At 38.7% G+C, this 22,049-nt stretch overlaps 1 protein-coding gene across 2 annotated transcripts in view; it reads left to right on the top strand.

The window, feature by feature from the left end:
• LOC120637219 (ornithine decarboxylase 1-like) overlaps nt 1–18,829 on the top strand; it is a 30,371-nt gene extending 11,542 nt beyond the window's left edge. For both annotated transcript variants that reach the window (XM_039908942.1, XM_039908951.1), the window contains exons 2-12: nt 3,821–3,993; nt 5,471–5,675; nt 6,947–7,182; nt 8,644–8,761; nt 9,985–10,116; nt 11,960–12,083; nt 12,982–13,155; nt 13,819–13,950; nt 14,733–14,858; nt 15,987–16,195; nt 18,493–18,829. In XM_039908942.1, coding sequence (XP_039764876.1) covers nt 6,996–7,182; nt 8,644–8,761; nt 9,985–10,116; nt 11,960–12,083; nt 12,982–13,155; nt 13,819–13,950; nt 14,733–14,858; nt 15,987–16,195; nt 18,493–18,676 — 1,386 coding nt within the window. In that variant the 5' untranslated portion in view covers nt 3,821–3,993; nt 5,471–5,675; nt 6,947–6,995 and the 3' untranslated portion in view covers nt 18,677–18,829. The remainder of the gene's footprint in view (nt 1–3,820; nt 3,994–5,470; nt 5,676–6,946; nt 7,183–8,643; nt 8,762–9,984; nt 10,117–11,959; nt 12,084–12,981; nt 13,156–13,818; nt 13,951–14,732; nt 14,859–15,986; nt 16,196–18,492) is intronic.
• Nucleotides 18,830–22,049: the final 3,220 nt, after the last annotated feature.

Raw genomic sequence — 22,049 nt, 5'->3', positions numbered from 1 at the left:
TAGTTCGGACCCCGGCAAGCACCTCGTAACTTTTCGGAGTTATGTGCGTTCTATGTAATTATATAACACTTGTATTAAAATTGAAGGAAAGACGAGGAAACCTGCTAATTGTATAGTCTTCATAATGTTCTTACAGCCATGTGAAATGTACCAATCCGCACTTGACCACCTTGGTGATCTAAGGCCAAGAACCTTCACATTCTGGTGGAAGGATACATGTGCCATGTAGTTGTAGTGGTAACGGCTTCCTAAGTAATGGGTTTATTTTATAAAGTTAATTTAAGTTTATAGCAATATACCTACCTACGAATGTAGAGTAATCGTGAGGCGATCCGTACGGGTTAGAGATCATAAATACATTCTCGTGCTGACTTGAGTACGCTGATTTCGGCGTAGTATTTTATTTAACGTACGGGCTGCGGTAACTGGTAGCAGCGTAATCGAGACGGATCATTAATCTAAGCAGATAGGTGCTAAACTCATTTTTTTTAAAATATGATTTAACAAAAAATATATACAAACCTAAACAATGACACTATCCAAATGCAAAGGCCAAACCAAGACGTCAGACTATTTTGAGTTAGTGCCATCCTTATCATAACTCTCCGTGCCCGTGGGCAAATTTCGCTGGTAAAAAAAGGCGCATCAGAAGTGGGATACGAAAACGTGTAAGCCAAATCCCTCAATTCCAAGCCTGCCCAGCAGTGGGTCATTAATAGGCTGAAGATAATGATAACACGCGCGTGGCGTTAAGCAATTGTGATTGAAATGCTTTCACTCTTAAAAGAACTCTCATAGAAACCATGTTACAGAAATCAAGAAATATTAACTACGAAGTAAAATCAATGTAATAATACCTTTTACCTTGTACGTAATATATAAGTATCTATATCAGACAACATGCTAACAAGCTCTGATTACGGAGGCTATAATTCAGGGCACATTTGCAGCAGTTTCAGGGCTGACCTTCCGCGAATGTCAAAGGTTATACTTATGCGACATACTGCGCCTTGCACAAATAAAACTGCCGAAGGGGTTGTTATGGATTCACTGCGAAGCTTTTGTTAAAGAAGTAGGTTTTAGCTGCCGGTTTCGCATTGGCTATTACTTTCTATGAAATAAAAATCTAAAATGCAAACTAAATTATTTTTGCGACCTAAATTTTTATAAATTTAAGTATCGGAATTAGGGTAAAGCTTTATATTTTATAGATAACTAGAAGACGAGGATTTAAAAAAACGATAAATTCGAGCCTCATGAGTTTTAGGTCCTTTCGTTTTTGAACTGTATGATTGAACACGTTATACCTATAGATAAATTTAAGAAGCAAAATATTATCTGTATACAAAACTTCATCCACATTCTTGAAGTTATACGGTAATGCATTATTGATATACATTTAAAAAATGGTGATTTAAATATAACAGATACATTAGTTTTGATATTATAGGCAGGCTCTATGTTTCAAAAATCCATCTAGATTACCGAAAAAAAAAACATTCGACGCCTACAGCTCATAGCATACGGTGACATATAAATCGCTCTAAATAACCACCCATGGTAATAATACAGGAGGATCGAAAATCAGTAATTTTCTTCGTTACGTATTCGTAAGCTAAGTCGTACGTCCAAACAATCGTTCTCGGCTTTAACGTAAATAACTAATAATGTTGTATCTTGGTAGGTATACTCTTTGACAAATAGACTCATATGCATTGACAGTTATGTGATAAGTGGGTGTAGGTAACTCAAAGAACACTGAAGAAGTTTCAGGTTTTTTTTTTTCAATTTGTCGTTGATTGACTAGCGATTACTGCATAGATACTCTAATCTTTGATTAATAACATACTAGACGTGCTGGAATCAGATACGATTAGAGATGTTTTCCTATATGCCTTAGAAGTAGTTAACAGTGTTAATAAGTTAAATAATAGTAAATGCACGAGGTACCTAATGCATTTGTGATAATGCAAGCAAAAAAATAAAAAAACACAAGCAAAACAATTAGCATGTAGTTAATATATAAACAATAAATAGATATAAAAAAAAAGAAGTGGCACTATAAAAGCAACAGTAATTTTAAGGTAAAAAAAAAACTAGACGTGCTGACTGTCGTTACAGTGTCCGTGAAATATTTATATTTCACCCACGATTCGGTAACCATTTTTGTTAGTTTCCGAGAGAGGAAACCAATCTGTGTTTGCTTGAAGTCGGAAAATGCAATACAAGTGATGGAATAACTTAATTAAGAACGGACATATTATTAGTTCAATTTAATATAGTCAAACAGAGATAATAATTATAGAATAACGTCTCGACAAACTTTTAATTAAAGTTTGTATAAGAATGCACATCTAGTATATTATTAATCGAAAGCTCTTATTACTATTTATACTGTATATAAAGTCGTTTATTCTGTATCACCGATTTTTATTTTACAAATTGAAGAATGAAATAAAAGGATGGATGAATTTCAGCCTTAAAGATATGTAAATAAAGTTTTTTTACTTTGATGTTACAGTGTTGCGATACACAATACCGAGTTCTCGTTTGGGAAATTTTGTACTAAAGGTTGATAGCAAGTCTAATCTGCACCTAACATAGCAATACAAATTACGATATAAGAACTGTATATCTGAAGCCACGGATTTTTCGATACGGCTCGAAGGACCAGAATGGTGTTTCTTTTGCTATAGCAAACCCATAATTTTTCTATAGCACAAACTTGGAGCTCGACTGTGATCTGATGTCAAGTGACGACGCGGAAGACTTGAGGTGTTCATTTATTTTTTATCCGATGGCAAGTGACGACGCGGAAGTTTAAGATGTTTATTTGCTTTTTGCGCCTCCAAAATCCAGCTTGAAGGGCTAGACATGTTATTTTTGTTCAAGGCAAACTTATAGCTCGACTTCGGATGACAAACGACGACACGGACGACTTCAGATGTTTTCGTTTTCGCCTCTCAAATTCGGCTTGAAGGAGCAAGCTGTTGATGTTTCTTTTGTATGACCATAAACTTGAAGACTCCAATTCGTTGGCAAGCACACATGCAGAAGAATTTTTTTGTGTTTATTTTACCTTCCAAATGAAGCTTGGGTAGTCCTTCACTGATATTGTTTTTGCTCGAGCACAAACTTGGAGCTAGGCTGCGATCTGATGGCAAGCGAGAACGTGGAAGACTTCCGATATTTGTTTGTTTATTTCACCTTTCAAATCCGGCTAGTAGGACCAGAATCATGGTATATTCTTCAAGGACAACTTAGAGCTAGACTCCTGATGACAAACGACGATGCGGAAGACTTCAGATGCTTTCGTTTTCGCCTATCAAATCCGGCACGAAGGACCAGAATATTGTTTCTTTTGCTTGAGCACAATCTTAGATCTGGGTTGCGATCTGATGACAATTGACCATGCTAAAGTCTCGATGTTTGTGTGTTTATTTCACCCCCAAATCAGGGCTCGAAGGACAAAAATATGTTTCTGTTGCACGACTACTATTAGCTGGCGAGTGACGACGTGGAGTGACGATTTGTTCCGAAACAAACATCGGAAGGTTTCCGATGTTTGTTTGTTTATTTTCCTTGAATGTCAAGAATTGTATTTCTTTTGCTCAAGGACTACTTTTGCTGATAGCAAGCGGCAATGCAAAATCTTGCGAGGCTGGTATTGCGTGTTTGTTAATTTCGACTCTTAAATCTAGCTCGAAGGAGCAGAATGATGTTTCTGTCGCGGAAAACTTGGAGCGAAAACTGCGAAATCGTGTTAGCAAGCGAGTGTTGCGCTGGTGTTCACTGTTCATTATGCCCCTGGTTTTTATAGGGAGCACCGGGTGAGTCCGGCGCAGCTTGCACTGCCGGGCGTCACGCGCGCGCTAGCCCGTCCCCCACGCCCCGCCCGCGCCCCGCGCCGCGCTGCTGGCGCCGCGCGCTCAACGTCGACCCACCCTGGCTGCGGCGCGCGCCTGCTCGCTGACACACCTCTCACTCGATCACGTGAGTATCACACAGTGGCGTGACTAGGCTACTCAAAGGCGCGCCTGCTCACTGACACACCTCTCACTCGATCACGTGAGTATCACACAGTGGCGTGACTAGGCTACTCTAAGGCGCGCCTGCTCGCTGACACACCTCTCACTCGATCACGTGAGTATCACACAGTGGCGTGACTAGGCTACTCAAAGGCGCGCCTGCTCGCTGACACACCTCTCACTCGATCACGTGAGTATCACACAGTGGCGCGACTAGGCTACTCAAAGGCGCGCCTGCTCGCTGACACACCTCTCACTCGATCACGTGAGTATCACACAGTGCCGTGTCTAGGCTACTCAAAGGCGCGCCTGCTCGCTAACACACCTCTCACTCGATCACGTGAGTACCACACAGTGGCGTGACTAGCCTACTTAAACACCGGTAACATATATACTTTTTTAATCTATTACAATTGTCACATTGTGGTAAGTGGTTTTGCAATCTAGGACGTTAGCGGGCTAACTTGTTAGGGGTATGGCAGTTATACTAAAACCATCCCCCTCGTCGGTTTTTACAGGGTGAATTGCCGGAACGCTAAAAAAGTTGGCCGGGCTTTGTAAGTAGGGTAGTAACTTGCCACGGTCGATGCCTCCCACCAAACCAAACCATAGACAATTCTGAAATTGTAAATTACCAAATTACCCGTCGGGGACCGAATCCTGTCCACATATTATAATGGCCACAGCTCCTGGATCCATCCTCATATATCATAAATAAGAAAAATAGTTTTCTAGTCTTATAACTAGATGGCGCTATGTAAAGGCACTCTAATTTAAATTTATCTAGTCTATAAAAACAACGCCGCAGTAACCTTCTGACAATTTGCAAACATTTCTTGGCCTGAGCACAATAATTGTCCATCGCAACTATTTGAAACCTTGATTATGTATGACATTGGAATCTTGCGCGAATTTAAACTGTGCTCGATTCATTGTCCTGAGCGAGGCATGTATTTTGTGACGTAATTTATAACGTCTCTGCTATGAATATCAATTATCTTCTATGAATTTAATAAAAAACATAAGAAATTATTGTGCTTAAAAAATGTGTTACGTCTTGAATGTGTTAGAGTATCGGAGCCTAGGCCATACCCCCTGTAAACCTTGTATTGGGAAAAACATTGAATTCGAAACATGCAGAATCATTCAGCCATTATTGTATGCAGTGCATTGTGTCACTTGCGCACATCTCACTTTACAACCGCGGAATGCTGCTAGCTCACAAACTTTTCCCCATTTTTCTATTTTATTATGAACGCTTAGAACATAAGAGTTAAAATAATTACTGTCAACTGCTAATTGGTATGAAGTTACTAACCGTTTGTTCGAACAACCATACTAAAGTGGAGTTTTTTTGTATGCTTCAATATCATTCGTGTAAACAGTTTCTGTATGTCCTTAAATATGTTGGTCTAAAATTAAAAATATACCTCTCTCAACAGCTGACACTTGTGGACTAGCGCTATCGGGCCTCCGACACCGGGCTCCGAGACCACCTGACCCCGCCCCCCTCCGCACCGCCGCACGCTCCCCCTCTTGCAGCATAGCCGACTGACTCGGCCTCGGCCCCTGCCGAGGCTCCGGGCCCGTCGGAGGACTTCAAGCCAGCCACCCGACTAACTTAGCCGCTCAGCCGAGCCGAGCAAGGTCTGAACACTTCAAAGCTATTAAAAAACTCTTGTCTTGTAAATATACCGTCTCACTATATCGCAAACTTATTTATTTATTCAATTAAAAGTCCATTACAATGTCAAATAGATTACACTAGCTGACCCGTGCAACTTCGTTGCACCAAATCGGTTATTACCGGAAAACACAAATAAAATGACATTTTCTAAAAATGAATCCTAGCTAGATCGATTAATCGCCCCCAAAACCTCCTGTATACTAAATTTCATGAAAATCGTTGGAGCCGATTCCGAGATTCCAACTATCTATATACAAGAATTGCTCTTTTAAAGATATATGATAATTATTATATTTTGAAAAAAGAATGTCAATCTAATGTTTACATTTGAAATGGAACTCTGTGAGGGCGCTGTAACCAGATACTGAATTAAAATGCTTACAGATTTACTGTAAGCATTTCAATTTTTTTTTACGTATTTACTAAGAAAAAAAAACTTGCGTTCCAATTACGACACTTGGTATCTATCCACTGCAGATCATGACTTAAACAATTTAGTAATACTTTATAGGTCTGAAATGTATAGTGTTTGTATATTATTATATCAACTTATTGTATAACAGTAAGAAAAAAAAACCCTCATGTCGACCCTGCCTTGACATTGACGTCTAACAGATTGACTTCTATGTCGTTGCATTCTAATTTCAAAGTTCATTTATTTCAAGAAGCCGAATATAAGCATTAAGAAACTACAAGTATGTCTGTTTAGAAGGCAGATTCTACCGACAATTAGTAGTCGGCAAGAAACTCGGCAGTTGCTCTTTTACAATTTAACAATCATTTTCTATCTTGTGTGAGATGAAACCGGAGAGGCTTGCTTCGGAGCATTAAGAAATAACATCTGATACATTCTCTAAACTTCTGTAAACGTAAATCAGATATTACCTTCGTATTATGTTATAAAAGCATATATGACTTCTTGGACGATATGCTGATATTACACCAGACCGCTTCAGCACGCACAGTAAATAAAATTAATGTTACAAAGGAAGTAATTTGTGTATTTTTAATTGTTATTTTTACTATTGTGTGTTAGATTTTGTATTTCTTTTAAATAATTTAATAATGTGTTCTAAACGTAGCTAGGGGTTAAGAATTGCAAAACTGAAATGTCCTTCTGGGTACGAAAATAAATAAACTCAATAACTTTTGACTTAGACATTCTACCAAGAATGTGGCGAGGTGTCTCCTTTTTTTTCTCATTCTCTAGTGTCTCAATCTCCTCCGCCAGGTCAGGAACTTAACAAGTGGACTCGACGTCCGTCAAGATCCCAGGCACAATGAAGGTTGTGGAAGAGGAGCAGCACGTGGTCGTGATGGAGGGCCCCTGGAGCCCCGTCAATATTATCCGGGACATCGTGGACGAGGGCACCCAAGAGGACCCCTTCTACGTCATGGACCTGGGAGAGGTGGTAGCGCGCTTCCGTGAGTGGAAGGAGCTGATGCCCCGTGTTGAGCCGTTCTATGGTGAGGTTATAACTTCTTTGCAAGATTGAGGGAACCGTGTCGTGGATAACAAGTTTATCTAAATTAAAAAGCTCCCATTTGGTCACGTCACAGTAAATAAACATAATAATAAATAGTACACACGAATGTAGGGAAGAACCCTACATTCTCACTGCTGCTATCAAGCAGAGATGCTAAAATGCAAAAACTATTCATTTAGGCCTAAAACTGGCACCTATAAAGCGTCCACAGGTACCTATATCTTCCCATTATTGTGAGGTGATGGCGAAACCAACAACAACAACACACAACTTGTTTATTTAAGCATAAAAGCAAAGCTAGGAGGGTCCCAAACACGAAAGGGAGATAAAAATTATATCTCTCGATTATATACCCTGACGGGGGATAAAGTAACGTGTACACATGCTGAAGCACATATGCAATAGGAGAAGTTTACCCCGTTTATTATTACACATATGTGATATCCACTTGCGCACCAATGCTCGGAGGGTTGATAAAGGTGTCATAATGATAATTTCATCAACCCATTACAGAGCACGGGTCTCGTGCAACCATGAGAAGGGGTTAAGACCGTAGTCCACAACGCTGGCCCAGTAAGAATCGGTGGACTCCACACACCTTGGAGAACATTATGTAGAACTCTCAGGCATGTAGGATTCCTCACAATGTTTTCCTTCACCTTTGAAACAACTGATATTTTGATTACTTAAAACTTACGCACATAACTTAAAAAAGTTAGAGGTGCGTGCTGGGATTCGAACTCGGCCCCCGGAAAGTGAAGTTGAGCTCCTACCCAATGCGCTATCACCGCTTTGATAAAGGTGTGGGACAAGATATTTTTTTATCCTTTCCCGGGGATAACAATGGTTAATTCCCATGCTAGCAGTACTGGCAAGTAGAGCCAATTGATTCCGTCGATTGTTAGTCTAAAATAAACCACAAAGACCTCCCTGGCGCAACGGTGAGCGCTGTGAATTTGAGTAGGCGTTCCCGGGTTCGAATCCCGGCAGGGACTATTTGGGAATTTATAATTTCCAAATTTTCTCTGGTATGGTCTGGAGGGAGGCTTAGACCGTGGCTAGTTACCACCCTACCCACAAAGACGTGCCGCTAAGCGATTTAGTGTTCCGGTGCGATGTCGCGTACAAACCGCTTAGGGGTATCACTACCATACTCCGTGGCGTGCATAGAGGGTATGCACAGGGTATGCAGATGATATTAAATGAAGAAAATCTCCAGTACGAGTTATAAATACTCAAGTACTTTTTGTAACTCTTACAATGCCTTTCCTTAAGTTTCTATGCACGCCACTGACCATACTCTCAAACAGGTTAGCCCGCTATCGTCTTAGACTGCATCATCACTTACTACCAGGTGAGATGGCAGTCAAGGGCTAACTTGTAGTAGAATAAAAAAAAACAGTTGATTTTGACTAACTAATGTATCTCGGCTTTTCCTCAGCTGTGAAGTGCAACGATGATAAGTTGATGGTGAGCACGTTGGCTGCGTTGGGCGCTGGTTTCGACTGCGCCTCCAAGGCGGAGATACAGCTTGTAACATCCATCGGAGTAAGACCAGAGTAAGTTCAATTTTTATTTAGTCTAGTCTGGTATGAGGCTCCGTATATCAATATATCGAGTGAGATTGGAAGTCAAGTCTAAGGAAAAAAAACACGCTCTCTCCTATAGGCCCTGTAATTTTTCATTTCTATGAAACTATGCGACCAAATAACATTTTGTAAATAAAAATAAATTAATAAATTTACTACGACAATACACACATCGCCATCTAGCCCCAATTTAAGCGTAGCTTGTGTTACGGGTTCTTAGATGACATGTAAATATTTTTATAAATAATATACATAAAATACTTATTATATACAGATAAACACCGAAACACTGAAATGAATAAAAAATAAACATAGCTATTTTTATATACCGTTTATTAAATCTAATATCGGAAAACAAGCGCCTATTATACAAATATGTGCGAAATACAACGAGTTATGTAAAAAGATACCTGGCATCGATTCTTCCGTTACTCACCCCCAGCTTTTAGGAAAAAACTCACCAAACACTTAACGGTGAGTTAATTTTTTTTTCAAACTAATTTTACATGACACTTTGTCAATGCTATGTGCACTTGTAATTTACGTGCATATCAGTCCATGCTTTTGTGTGTGTGTTATATTTTAAAACACGTTACACATGCATGTTGTTAGTGCCCTTAACAAATAAATAAATATGTAATCGATATGTAGCGAAAGGGCCCCCAAATTGTACCCTCTTGGTCAATGTTTATATCTCTGTAACTACTTTTTTCTTTGGTGTACAATAAAAGTGTATTCATTCATTCAAACATTTTCCCGTTTCCAAATTTATTTTATTTATTGAAACAAAGTATAACATATTTTATAGGTTCTTCGCACATTTAAGCCTTGTTAACTGAGTCGACTTCTCGGTTGTGGGAAACGAACCTTGGACTCAGAAAGCAGGGTCGCTGCTCACTACGCAAATCGTTTTGTAATGAGCAAGCTTAAACTATACATGTATTAGATGTCTTGATACTATTTTTTTTTTTTTAAACCAACGAAAAATATATTTTTGTACGGAAATAATAATTACAAACTAAAATTAATATTTAAAATAAATATAAGCCGTCTTACTGTTCACTTATGGGTATGGTACCCAAAATGCTAGCGCCCCTATTGCCCCTTACGATTGATAATAAATTGGCATTTTTTTTGGTAAGGATTAAAGTGTTTTATGCCTAAAAATGACAGAAATGTGTGTTTCCCTACAGCCGTATAATCTTCGCCAACCCCGCCAAGCCGGCGTCGCACATCCGCTGGGCGAGCGCGGCCGGGGTCACCACAATGACATTTGACTCCGAGACAGAACTCATGAAGATCAAGCAATACATGCCGCACGCTCAGTTAGTGGCGTTTTGTTTATTACGTAGCTTCACTTTGAAATTCATCACCATCATCATCGAAACCCATCACAACCAAAACCCCACAACATAACGGGTTTTTACTGAAAAATAATGTTAATCGCGTGAAATTGTTCGTTGTTCGTCTTTGATTTAGAAAATTTAAAAAATTGTTCGTTCAACAATAGTATTTTTTAATAAAAAGTACTGCTTAGTTTTACAACCGCGCATTATTTGAGAAAAGTACTATATACAAGCTTCGGTTAACGTACTTTGTTGCGGCGCGTCGGCGTTTTATGCCGAACCAACGCCAAGGGAACGTGTCCCACTGGGTGACGAGGCGCGAAATAAGGCAGGTATAAGAACCCTGCCTTATGTTCTGAGACAGAGTTGGAGCTCTGTCTCGTGCGCTAGTCGGCGCCCGTCTGCTACGCACTCCGGTCGTGAGTTCCACCGTGTTCAGGTAGTCGTAGCCCGTGGTGGGGGTAGCGACACCGTTTTTCAGGTTTCAGGGTATTCTTCGCAATAAAAGACGAGATGTTTCTGTAAAGGCTAGTCGCCGACATACTTCATCAATGCCTCTTTTGCTGGCTGTAGTTAATCCTATACTAATATATAAAGGTGAAGAATTTGTTTGTTTGTTTACTTGAATGCGTTAATCTCAGGAACCTGGTCCTATTTGGAAAAACTATTTCAGTGTTGGATAGCCCATTTATATCGTTACGCTAAGACCAAAAGGAGCATAGCACCAATGAAGAATGTTTTAAAATAGGGGTTTTTTTGTGGATAGAAGCAGGCGGTACTTTGCGGAAATCCATAATATAATATGAAAATTAAGCTTAATTTGCTCTACTCCGCGAACAGCAGGAGAATCTGTTTGTTGTAATATATAATTTCTTCAATCTTTATACTCCACACCAAACATGTCTTCGGCAATGTATCCTCTACGCACGTTTCGCTCCGAAACCGAAGCATCCTCAGGAGATGTTGACTTTACAATGAATAACGAGGGACAGCTAGTGTACTATAAAGTAAAGCTATGGTGGATAATTTAAGGATGACATATATGATAAAAAAGCTTGGCTATGAATTGCTCTAACTTCATAGCTAAACAACGGTGAGATGGTGATAACAAAAAAACCGGCTCAGTTTGTTGTGGGTTCTTCTTAGACCAGCGCGCGTTTGGAACCCTCCTAGCTTCAGAAGTTAACGAATGCAGTTATCACCATCACCTAACATTAGTGTTAACCTGTCAAATGTATGAACGCTTCACGAGTGCCTGTGATGAGGTCTACGTGAACAAAACATATTTGAATTGTAATTTAAAGCTTTTAAGCAGTGGGAGGTTGGCTCTTCGTCAATCAATCAATCCTAACCGTATTCGGTCACAGCGACTGTTTCGGATTCCGGCTGAGAGCGTCGCTGGTGAGCCCTAAAATGACTCGCATAACCTGATTTTGTGCTAAACGTACGGCTGCATTCGCTACACGTCAACACACCGGCAATGTAGTTACATGATAAGGCCGCTGGTTGTCGGGCCTTTAGCTCATCGCGTTTAGCATCAAGCGCCTTAAGTCGCCTCAACTCAAACTTCGTCACGTTCGTGTTTACTAAGCGCCGCCAATGTGAGCGCCGCAGTGGCGTGCACTGGGTTTCTTACCAGGGTATGCATACAGTAGGTAAATTGCATAAAATTGAAAAATTCCTCCTCCTATACGAGCCGTATTTCAATTTTAGGGTATGCAGTGCTTTTGTGCATGTATGAAGTGCACGCCACTGGTGAGCGGTCGTAAAGTAACCTCGTGGAATCTCATATCGGAATGCTTATCATCTTGTTGTACCCCAGACTGGTCGTGCGCATCCGCTGCGACGCAACATCCGCGCAGTGCCCGCTCGGCATCAAGTTCGGCTGCGACCCCGTCAGCGAAGCGCCGCGCCTCCTCAAACTGGCCGCCGTTATGGGACTGAACGTGAGTCCCCTTATAGTTTTGCCCAATAATAATAATAAAAAAAACGTGTAAGCCGTGACGGGACGCCTGGCAGATGTGAAACAAATTGTTTTCCGCAAGTTATTGCAGATATTGCATAAAGCATTACAAATTTGTTCCACAAATAAAATAAAAAATACAACCAAATGGATAACCACTCCTTTTTGTAAGTTGGCTAATAATGACTGTTTTATTACAAAATTAATATTCATTTTTATTGTTACATACGAAATACAAAAATTCATTGCGATGCGATGCGTCGCCACGACCTGTGTCGCCACGCAAAAAATGCGGTTTACCTTCCACCTATAGATTTTTCACATCAATAATAAATAAATATACTACGACAATACACACTTCGCCATCTAGCCCTAAAGTAAGCGTAGCTTGTGTTATGGGTACTAAGCAGTGGCGTGCATAGAGGGTATGCACAGGGTATGAAGAATACTTAAGGGTGGGCTTTTTATAACTCTTAAAATGCCTATCTTTAAGGTTTTTTATAAACCGTACTGGAGATTTTCTTGTGTGCATACCCTCTATGCACGCCACTGGTACCAAGATAACTGATGAATATTTTTATGAATAATATACATAAATACTTAAAAAATGAAATTAACACCTAGACACTGAAAAACATTCATGTTCATAACACAAACATTTTCCAGTTGTGGGAATCGAGCCCACGAACTTGGACTCAGACTGCAGGGTCGGTGTGATGTTAGTGTTTTAGCCACTTTGCTGGTGCAGTTAATAAATAAATAAGTGTACTACGAAAATACCTCATGTTATCCTGTAAATGGCATTGTATGTGTTGCCTGTTTTTTAAATCTAAAAAAGCTGTAAATTAAAAGTTTTTTTTATCACTTTTTTTAATTTTTAGGTGGTAGGTGTTTCCTTCCACGTGGGGTCGGGCGCGCAAGAGACCGGCGTGTACGCACGCGCCATACAGTTTGCGCGTGGGCTGTTCGACCTAGGCGACGCAGCGGGGCACACTATGTATCTGCTGGACATCGGTGGCGGGTTCCCGGGGAACAGTGGCACATCCATAGTCGAGGTGAGTTGATTTGCTGGATAATTAGACCTAAAATGATGGCCACTTATACTTTTGCCCATCGATTGCTGAGAAGATAATAATTGTTATTCAAAATTGAGTCATTTGCTACTAACATTAAACTAAGAGTAGATAAATATATTTCTTTTAATGTTTTGCGTGTATGCGTGTGTGCCTGTCTGTGGCATCGTAACTCCCGAACGGATGACCCGTTTTTTACTTAGAAATAATCAGTTGAGACTGTTCTTCGTTATAATCGATGAAAAATTGTATTATAAATGTAACATTATGTATTGTGCTGAATAAATTGAAATTGAAATATGGGTATCAAATAAAAGGGCTAAACGAGAATAATGTAAACTACATGGAAAGTCGTGGGTTTTAAAAAATTGTATTTATCTGCAGATGTACATAGATGTGCCTGTAATACAGGTTTTTACCTAAATCAGGGACAGTAGATTTGCAATTGCGCCATTATATACATTTATTACATACTCACCAATATAAGATGTGAGGTACGATTACTTTCCTTTCTTTGTACATGTACCTACCTATGATAAATAAATATTTTTGTAGTATTAAGTACAATTAGGTGAAATGTTATTTATAAGATTGTTAATAAAGTCTATTATTATTACGTAATACAATATGTGCTGTATTGTGCAGGTGTCGCAGGTGATCAACGCAGCCCTAGAGCTGCATTTCCCGTCGCGGTCCGTGCGCGTGATCGCCGAGCCGGGCCGGTACTTCGCGGCCGCGGCCTACACCCTTGCGGCCATGGTGCACGCCACCAGGCAGGTTGGTGCAACAACCGACAATATTGTATTTATCCTAATGATAAATGATTAATTTATTTAAAAAAAAAAAAAACTTAAGTTTTACATACACAAATTACTTTCAAAACTAAATCACATCTAAATACACGAAATAGGCATAAATTAAGATTACCCAAGACTAGAACTAAGTATGGCAGTAAAACTATTCAGGTTGAGGGAGCACTACTATACAATAGTCTACCCAAAGAGATTTTTTCCGAAAAATCTTTTAAATCATTAAAAAAAATCTAAAAAAGCATTTTTTAAATTTTTTATATACGCGCCACCTTTTGCATTTTTGTATCACATGTCTTGTCTATGGTTGTTGCCACAGGGTGTGGTATTTTGTGTTTGTACTAACCTAGGTTAAGTGAAAACGGGCCGATCAATCGAATATAAGGCTATTACTATTATTAACATGAGGTTTTTTGTGCGTTTCTTGCTTAAAAAAACTCTATGTGGCAAATATTTTTTTATATATATGTATGTACATCTCTGGCAGATATCGCTACTTAGCGATAAGTCCGCCTTTTGTATCCTGCTTCATTCTTCATGTGTTTGTTCTTTTTTTTTGTCTCGTTTTTCTGAGTGGTGTACAAATAAAGAGTATAAATAAATAAATAATATTCATTGATTAAGCAACTTAGGCATTGCCACGAAACGAAAACGGGCATTAGTGTAAACTTTTATCCCGTTAAATCAAATCAGCTCGGACGTAGTCGCGGACAAAAGCTAGTCTAATATAGGCACGCACGTTGTCAACAGCTGCCCGCGAAGGACGGTGAGAGCGCGGAGGAAGCGCACACCATGTACTTCATCAACGACGGTGTGTACGGCTCCTTCAACTGCGTGCTCTACGACCACCAGCAGGTGCACGCGACGCCGCTCGAGGTAGGTGAAATATTTCTTTATTCAAATAGGCGCATAGATGGCACTTTTGATGAGTACATTACATGTAAAATATGATATAGCAGTGAGTTTATGGCTATAACTAAATTCGTTAACTTAAAACTAAAGCTACGAGCGTTCCAAACGCGCCCTGGTCTAAGAAGAAGCCCACAACAAACTTAGCCGGTTGTTATTTTTTTTTATCACCATCTCACATTGTCTTTTAAAACTATTAAAGAAGCAAGGTTAGAGCAATAATTTACACCCAAGCATTTTTATCGTTGATGTAGTCCTTAATACTATAATAGGTCAACCGGGAGAAGAGAACAAGGTCACAACCCTATAGGTCGTTTTTAGGGAGTTCCTTTACGTTTTCGAATCAGAAATGAGGAAATTCGTAGAAGAACTAGAGTTACCTACATAGTCAACTAGTTGCGTAGCTGTTCCATGGTGCTGGAATAGAAACCGCACCGGAAAACGCAACGTTGGTCGGCCCGCCACGAGATTGACAGACGACTTCAAAAATAATCCAGGACCGTGGATTTTGGAGTTATTAATTATCCGAAATCCTAACAATTAATATTATCTAAACAAGAGAAGGAAGATTGAATTTTGTAGTACTATCCTTATCTACGGGGAAGAGTAGGAAAAGAATAGCAAATTCAATTCAATCTGCTATTTGAATATCCCTAATTAGGGATACTACGGGGTCGCCATTGTAGCAACTTGTGCTGGTTCTTCTACAGATCACTTTAATACTATTCAGATAAGTCCTATTTGGCTCTGACGTTCCACGGATCTCATTTTAACAAAAATCTACAGCTTTGTTAGTAGTAGCTGCTAATAAATTTCAGCTTTAATACAATTAAGATATATAAAATTAATTAAGTTATTATAAAATTTATTAAATATAATTAAGATATATATAATTAATAAGATATTTTGCCAAATATTTCAGTAAGGGTACAGTGTGAAACCCTCTTTTTCCCAAGAAAAAAAAAGCATGGTGTTACTAAAAAGCTTTAAAAATCTTCAGAGCTTTTCAGTAACTTTTATGTACAAGTGTTTTAATAGGTCTATTTTTAAGAATTCCATACGATTCGATATATCTATTAGAAACTTGTCCATCAGGAATCATCAGAGCGTGCTCAGCAATGCTCGATCTGGGGCCCATCGTGCGACGGTTTGGACTGCGTGCTCCCAACTTACTCGCTTCCCCCGCAACGCACGGGCAACTGGCTAGTGTTCAAGGACATGGGCGCATACACCATTCCCGTTGCGTCCCCCTTCAACGGTTTCCCCACTCCGAAGGTCAGGGCTGTCGTTGATAAGCATTTGTGGTAAGTGATCCTATTTCCCTTTCTCTCAAACACTATTAAAATTAATTTCGAGCAGTGATAGCTTAGTGGTTAAGGCTTCGGCTTCCCTCTTTGGGGACCGTGTTCGAATCCCGGAACGCACTGTTTTGAAGTTAAATCAAGCAATTAAATATCACTTACTTAACACGTTGGCTGCTGAAAACACAACGTTTGTGTTTGAAAACTACGTAACGCGTGTGCGGCTCGAACACGCTAGGCGTGTTAAAATAAATGTACCTACAAGGATGCGGCCGAACACGCTGGGCGTGTTTTTCCGGCGTTCTGCGAGTGCGGCAAACACAAACGCTGTGTTGTTTAAATATACTGTTAGAGCGGCCTTTACGCAACAAGTGTGTTATACGTTACCGCAAGTACGTTTTATTAAATATTAGTTAAACGTTAACGCAATTACGTTTTATTATATATTAGACAATATACCTACTCAAAATTCGTTGTTTTGTGAGTTATCTAATCATTATACATGAGTGTTTTTCTTAATAATTCCCATGCCATCGAGAGAATCTACCATCACACGTATAACTAACAAGTTCATATAAAAAACATGTTTTCGACCAAATATTTGCAACAATAGTATAATACCATCGATCACTAAATAATACCCACCTAGATAATTGCATTGTTTTAAAATATTTTATAGGGACGCGAAATAGATATTGATATCGATATAGGATCGTCGTCCTATATTTTTAGCATACTCTACAATGTTTTTCTGCAATAAAGGTATCCGCAACATAAGTTTGACGTCTATTTGTATATTTTTTAATATTTGTACGCCTGAGTTCGCCTGTAATATTTTATAAATATCGGTTTGCATTCCATTATACCGACAGAATTACAAAACGATGCATCCGCATCCTTATTTTTTCTTATCGTCTTAAATAAACGTTATCGGTGCGGCCAGCGGTACCAATAAACTACTCAGGAATGAGTTACTATTGTTTCGAAATTAAAAGTAAATTTAACAATGGTTCTGTATATTTAATGGAAGGATTATTATATTTAAAATGCATATTATTTTAAAATTTGCTTCTTTGTCGGCAATCCGCATTCGTATGTAAGTAGGTATTTAATACTGTTTTTTTACTTATTTATTTATCATGATTCGTAAATGACATTCACAAGTTACACACAGGTTGACGTTGCCGCGATTTTGAATATAGTAAAATAGTGTAACTATTAGATGTAAAGCCACTATATTTAAAGCTCTTTAGAAAATGATTATTTTTGAAAAAAAGAAAATCTGTGTTGACTACATTAAAGTTTTATTCTATTTTATCCAACAATAAAATACAAATTGCTATTCAAATGCGACAAGTGTTGGGTTTTCATGTTGTTCAATAAATAAATGAGAAAATACGAGTGATGTAATAACACAGCTGTTGCGTAAAGGCCGCATAGCTGTCGCGATAAGTTTAAACACGCCAGGCGTGTGGGGCCGCATGCTCGTAGCGCCTGTTTCGAATACGCTTCACCAGTGCTGAAAACACGCCTAGCGTTTAATCCTGCCGCACTCGTGTACCGTATTTGTTAATGTTAGGCAGCAGTCAACGTGTTAATACGATGTGAAGGAAAACATCGTGAGGAAACCTGAATGCTTGAACCTCACTGATTTTTTCTAAACCGTGTGAATTCTACCAATCCGAACTTGGCAAGCGTGGAGTACTACTGTCTATACCCTTCTAAAAAGCGGTTTTTAATTGTTTAAAATACATTATTCAGAAAAGTTAGTTCCGTACCGAGAAGCGAACTCAGTCCTCCCAAAGGGAAGGCTGATTTTCGAACCACAAGGCTATCAAAGTCAAAGTCAAAAATATCTTTATTCAAGTAGGCCCTTTATCCATAGGTGGCACTTTTGATGCGTACATAAGAATTACACGGTAGTGAGATGACGGCGATAACCACTTTCGTAAACTTAAATCTAAAGCTACGAGGGTTCCAAACGCGTCCTGGTCTAAGAAGAAGCCCACAACAAACTTAGCCGGGTGTTTTTTTTTGTTATCACCATCTCACAATGTCATTTAAAATTATTAGAAGAGCAACCTGGTTAGAGCAAAAATTCACACTCAAGCTTTTTTATCGTTTACGTAGTCCTTAATACTATAATAGGACTTTTCTATAAGCTTACTTTTAATACAAACTTTGAACTTTTTAAGAAACATATCCAAGATGTCAATGGGTAGTTTATTGTATCACCGCTTAACTTGAATAGTAAGCGATAGAAAATGCTATTAGTAAATAATGTTGTGTTTTCTTCCCAGGACTATGCTGAAGGAACTCTGGCCGCTCACTGAGGCCAACTTCGTGTTCGGCCGCGTCACGTCCCCACAGTCTCCGCTCCCGTCCCCGGATTGCGACTCCCCCTCCCCCTCATCGCCCCCGCTGTCCCCCGCGTCCCCGCCGCAAGCCCACCACGCGGTGTTCGTAGAGTGCGCGCTTAAGTGACCGTACGAGATATTCTTCCTGCAACACGCAGAAATGGAGGGGCGAAGTCGTTAGACATTTTTTTATTTTTTATTTTGAAAGGGTTTTTATTTTTATCAACAGTTTATAGCACAATTTTTGTACACCCATAATATACGTTGTTTTCATTCACTACGCTCTTTATGGTTTTTTTTTAATATATTTATATCGAAAAGTTTTTTGTTATGATCGAGTGCTTGATATAATAAAAATAATTTTGATAAATATTTAATGAAATGAATAGAACATAATTTATACTTAACTATATTAAAAATTAATATTAACGTCACGTTTTGGGATTTTATTAATCTTTTTTTCTATAATGAATTCCATACAATTTGGTGGTTTTTCTTTTATTGTATTTTAAAATATAAGTCGATACTTAAATAATTAAAAATTAATGCACTTTTCAATAATATCACTTTAGTTGTTTGTTAACACGAGTGCTTAGTAAAATAAACATTTACTATTAAATTAATTAATTAGTATTTTTGAAAATTAATATTTCTATAATATAGGTAATTTAATACCGATTTATTATGTCTAATGGCGTGAGCCCCTGGAAGAAAAAAAAAAAAGAAAAACATTACATTTTACGCACTTAATTAATCTTGGCTATCGAAGTTTTAGATGTTTAAAACCTTACCATGCCTTATGTGCTTTTTTAGAATATTGATGTAGGCTGTGTATGATAAATGTGTACTTTTGCAGTAATTAAAATCAAAACTTGAGGCGTAAGCTTTGCGTCCGAGCCGTAAGCGAGATTTTAATTTTAATTACAAATGCAAACATGTATCATACTTAATTGTTCATTACATTTGTGAGTTAAATCCACCTAAAATAGCCCCTTACTACCAGGCATTAAAGGCTATAATACTATTAGCCATTTTAAGCGCAAATGTATAAGGGATTACATACACTACGCGGCTACGGCAACTTTAACGCCCAGTACCACGATTCCATCATCCAAAATATTACACCCTAACGTAATGCATTTGACGGACTAAATACAAGACAACTGTTAATACAAGCACAGCCATTTGTGAAGAAATTGTAATAAAAAAATTAGGCTTTGCTGAAGTATCGTACACAAAAACTCGCGTTCAATTGGCAGGGACCATAGAGTATATATGACCGAAATCTTAACTGTTCACGTATTGGTTATTTTGGGTGGAACTTCCGCGACCGATGTCGCGTAGTGTGTGGGGCCCTAACGCAAATGTTTTATCGCTTATTAACCACCTTTAATTTTATTTTCGAACATTAAATTGTACTTATTAACACTTTTTTTCGTTGCATTTTTTTGTACTTATTCGTAGAAGATAGTGGACATTCCTAATAAAATTATAATTGTAAGATGAAATTGTAATGGTTACGGTTATATTCAATGTGTTTTCTTGAAAGTAGACGGTTTTGCGTATTGTAGTACTGCTTTTTAATTAATATACGTTGCTGAAATGTACCTTAATGTTTTTTATTACAATTCCACTTACCAGATTTGTTACACACTAACGCGAAGGTTGCTTCGCCACAGTATTAGAAGCAACATTAAGCAACCTAAAATTAACAAATATAAATTGAAAATTTAAAAAAACTGCGATGAAAACAGCGACGTTTTATTTTGAAACATATCTATAAACATGCTTTTAAAATAATTATGTAATAATAGAAGGTTGCGTTGGGGTTCAAAGGAATTGCGACTTAGCACTGGTAACGGCAGCGTTAGTCGGCCCCCAACGAGGTAGACGGACATCAAGTGCAGCCGCTAAACATAGCGGCACAAAACCAAAACAAAAAAATTTGGAACTCCCTGCAAAATACCTATATCCAACAGTGGACGTCTATATTATCGGTTGATTAGATGATAATGATGGAAGGCCCAGATTTTTACGTAAAAATAGTTTATTTAACATTGAGTGAATTTAAATAGACACCACACCACAGACAATACATCCCAAGTAGTAGGGCAAGCAGATTCAAACTGCTCAGTGTCGGCAGAGATGAGGTCTCCGATTTCTGATTTTACCCGGACGAGGGTTTCGGAGAGTACGGGCTCAGCCATAGTCCAAAAAAGCCAACATCAAATTCAGTCAAGGTCCGAGCTGCGCAGGAGCCTCGGCGTAAACAGGGTTTTTGACCAGGGTCCAGGGACTTAGATAAAAAAAAATATGGTAGGCAGTGCTTTGCGCAGTGCGTCCAAGGGTTGGACTTTTATAATATTATTGAGAATAAGGGCATCTAGTAAAACAAGTTCTTGAAAGGAATATGAAACATTTATGCACAACAATCATCTTTTCTCTACAAAACATCAAATTCATATAATTACTATAAGATATTGAAAATTATTTGCGTCTCGCAAATAAATAACCATGTATTTTATTAATTAATAATAATAAAAAGCTGTTTTATTGACATTTAGGGAGGTTACCCACGGCGACTTTTTGTATATTCAGTAGCAATAGGATTGCTAAAAGACCGCAATATATAGTAGCCAAACTATCGCCGACCAGACAAGCAACCTTGATTTTGCATCGCTACTGTCGCGTTACTTCGTAGCCTAGTGGTTAAGCTATTAAAATATCACTTGCTTTACTGGTAGAGAAAACATCTTGAGGAAACCTTCATGTCGCGAGTTCTCCATTATGATCTCAAATGCGCATGTTGTCTATCAAACCGTAATTGGCAAGCGTGGTGGACTTCTCATTCTGAGAGTACCCGTAATGGGTCGATAATTATGATGATAACGATGACTTTAGCGTTAAAGCATCATACAAGTCGCGCGTTTGCATCGATGATGAATTAATATCAGATGACTGTATAATTTCAGTCGCGCGTCGCAAACGCGGCAACGTAGCCAAAAGTTGCGATGCCGACGAGCTACTGAATCGCAGCAAGTCGCCTTTGGGGATTCCTGTAGCATCTCGCCATTAGTGCGCGAGAATAGTTTGAATAACAAAAATCTTAGATTATTAGCTTGCTGGACTGATAAGCACAAAAACCTGCGATATGATGAAGCTTAAAAGGCCACTTTATAAGATCCTCTGTATCACCTGAATCATACATGTGAAATAAAAAAAGAATTCCAATAGTTTTATTACAATTGCCCATCAGTCCTAACAAAGCTTTACAGTTCGAAACATAACTTTCAGTAAGCAATAAAACTACATTAAATAACACAAATTTTTCCGAGGAGTGAGACGCTCAGCGTCAGAAATTTATCTAATTTATTAGGCTGACCGCAAATTGGCTGCTGTCGTTTGAGCGAGTTTTAAGTCGCATTAGTTGCATAGGCGATCTTTCCATTGATCGAGTGACAGTGGTTGAACAAGCTTAACAAAGGCGTCGAGATGAGTTA

This window comes from Pararge aegeria, chromosome 1 (genome assembly GCF_905163445.1).
Source record: "Pararge aegeria chromosome 1, ilParAegt1.1, whole genome shotgun sequence".
In the NCBI taxonomy this organism is placed as follows: domain Eukaryota; kingdom Metazoa; phylum Arthropoda; class Insecta; order Lepidoptera; family Nymphalidae; genus Pararge; species Pararge aegeria.
This window is presented reverse-complemented; position numbering and strand designations above follow the sequence as displayed.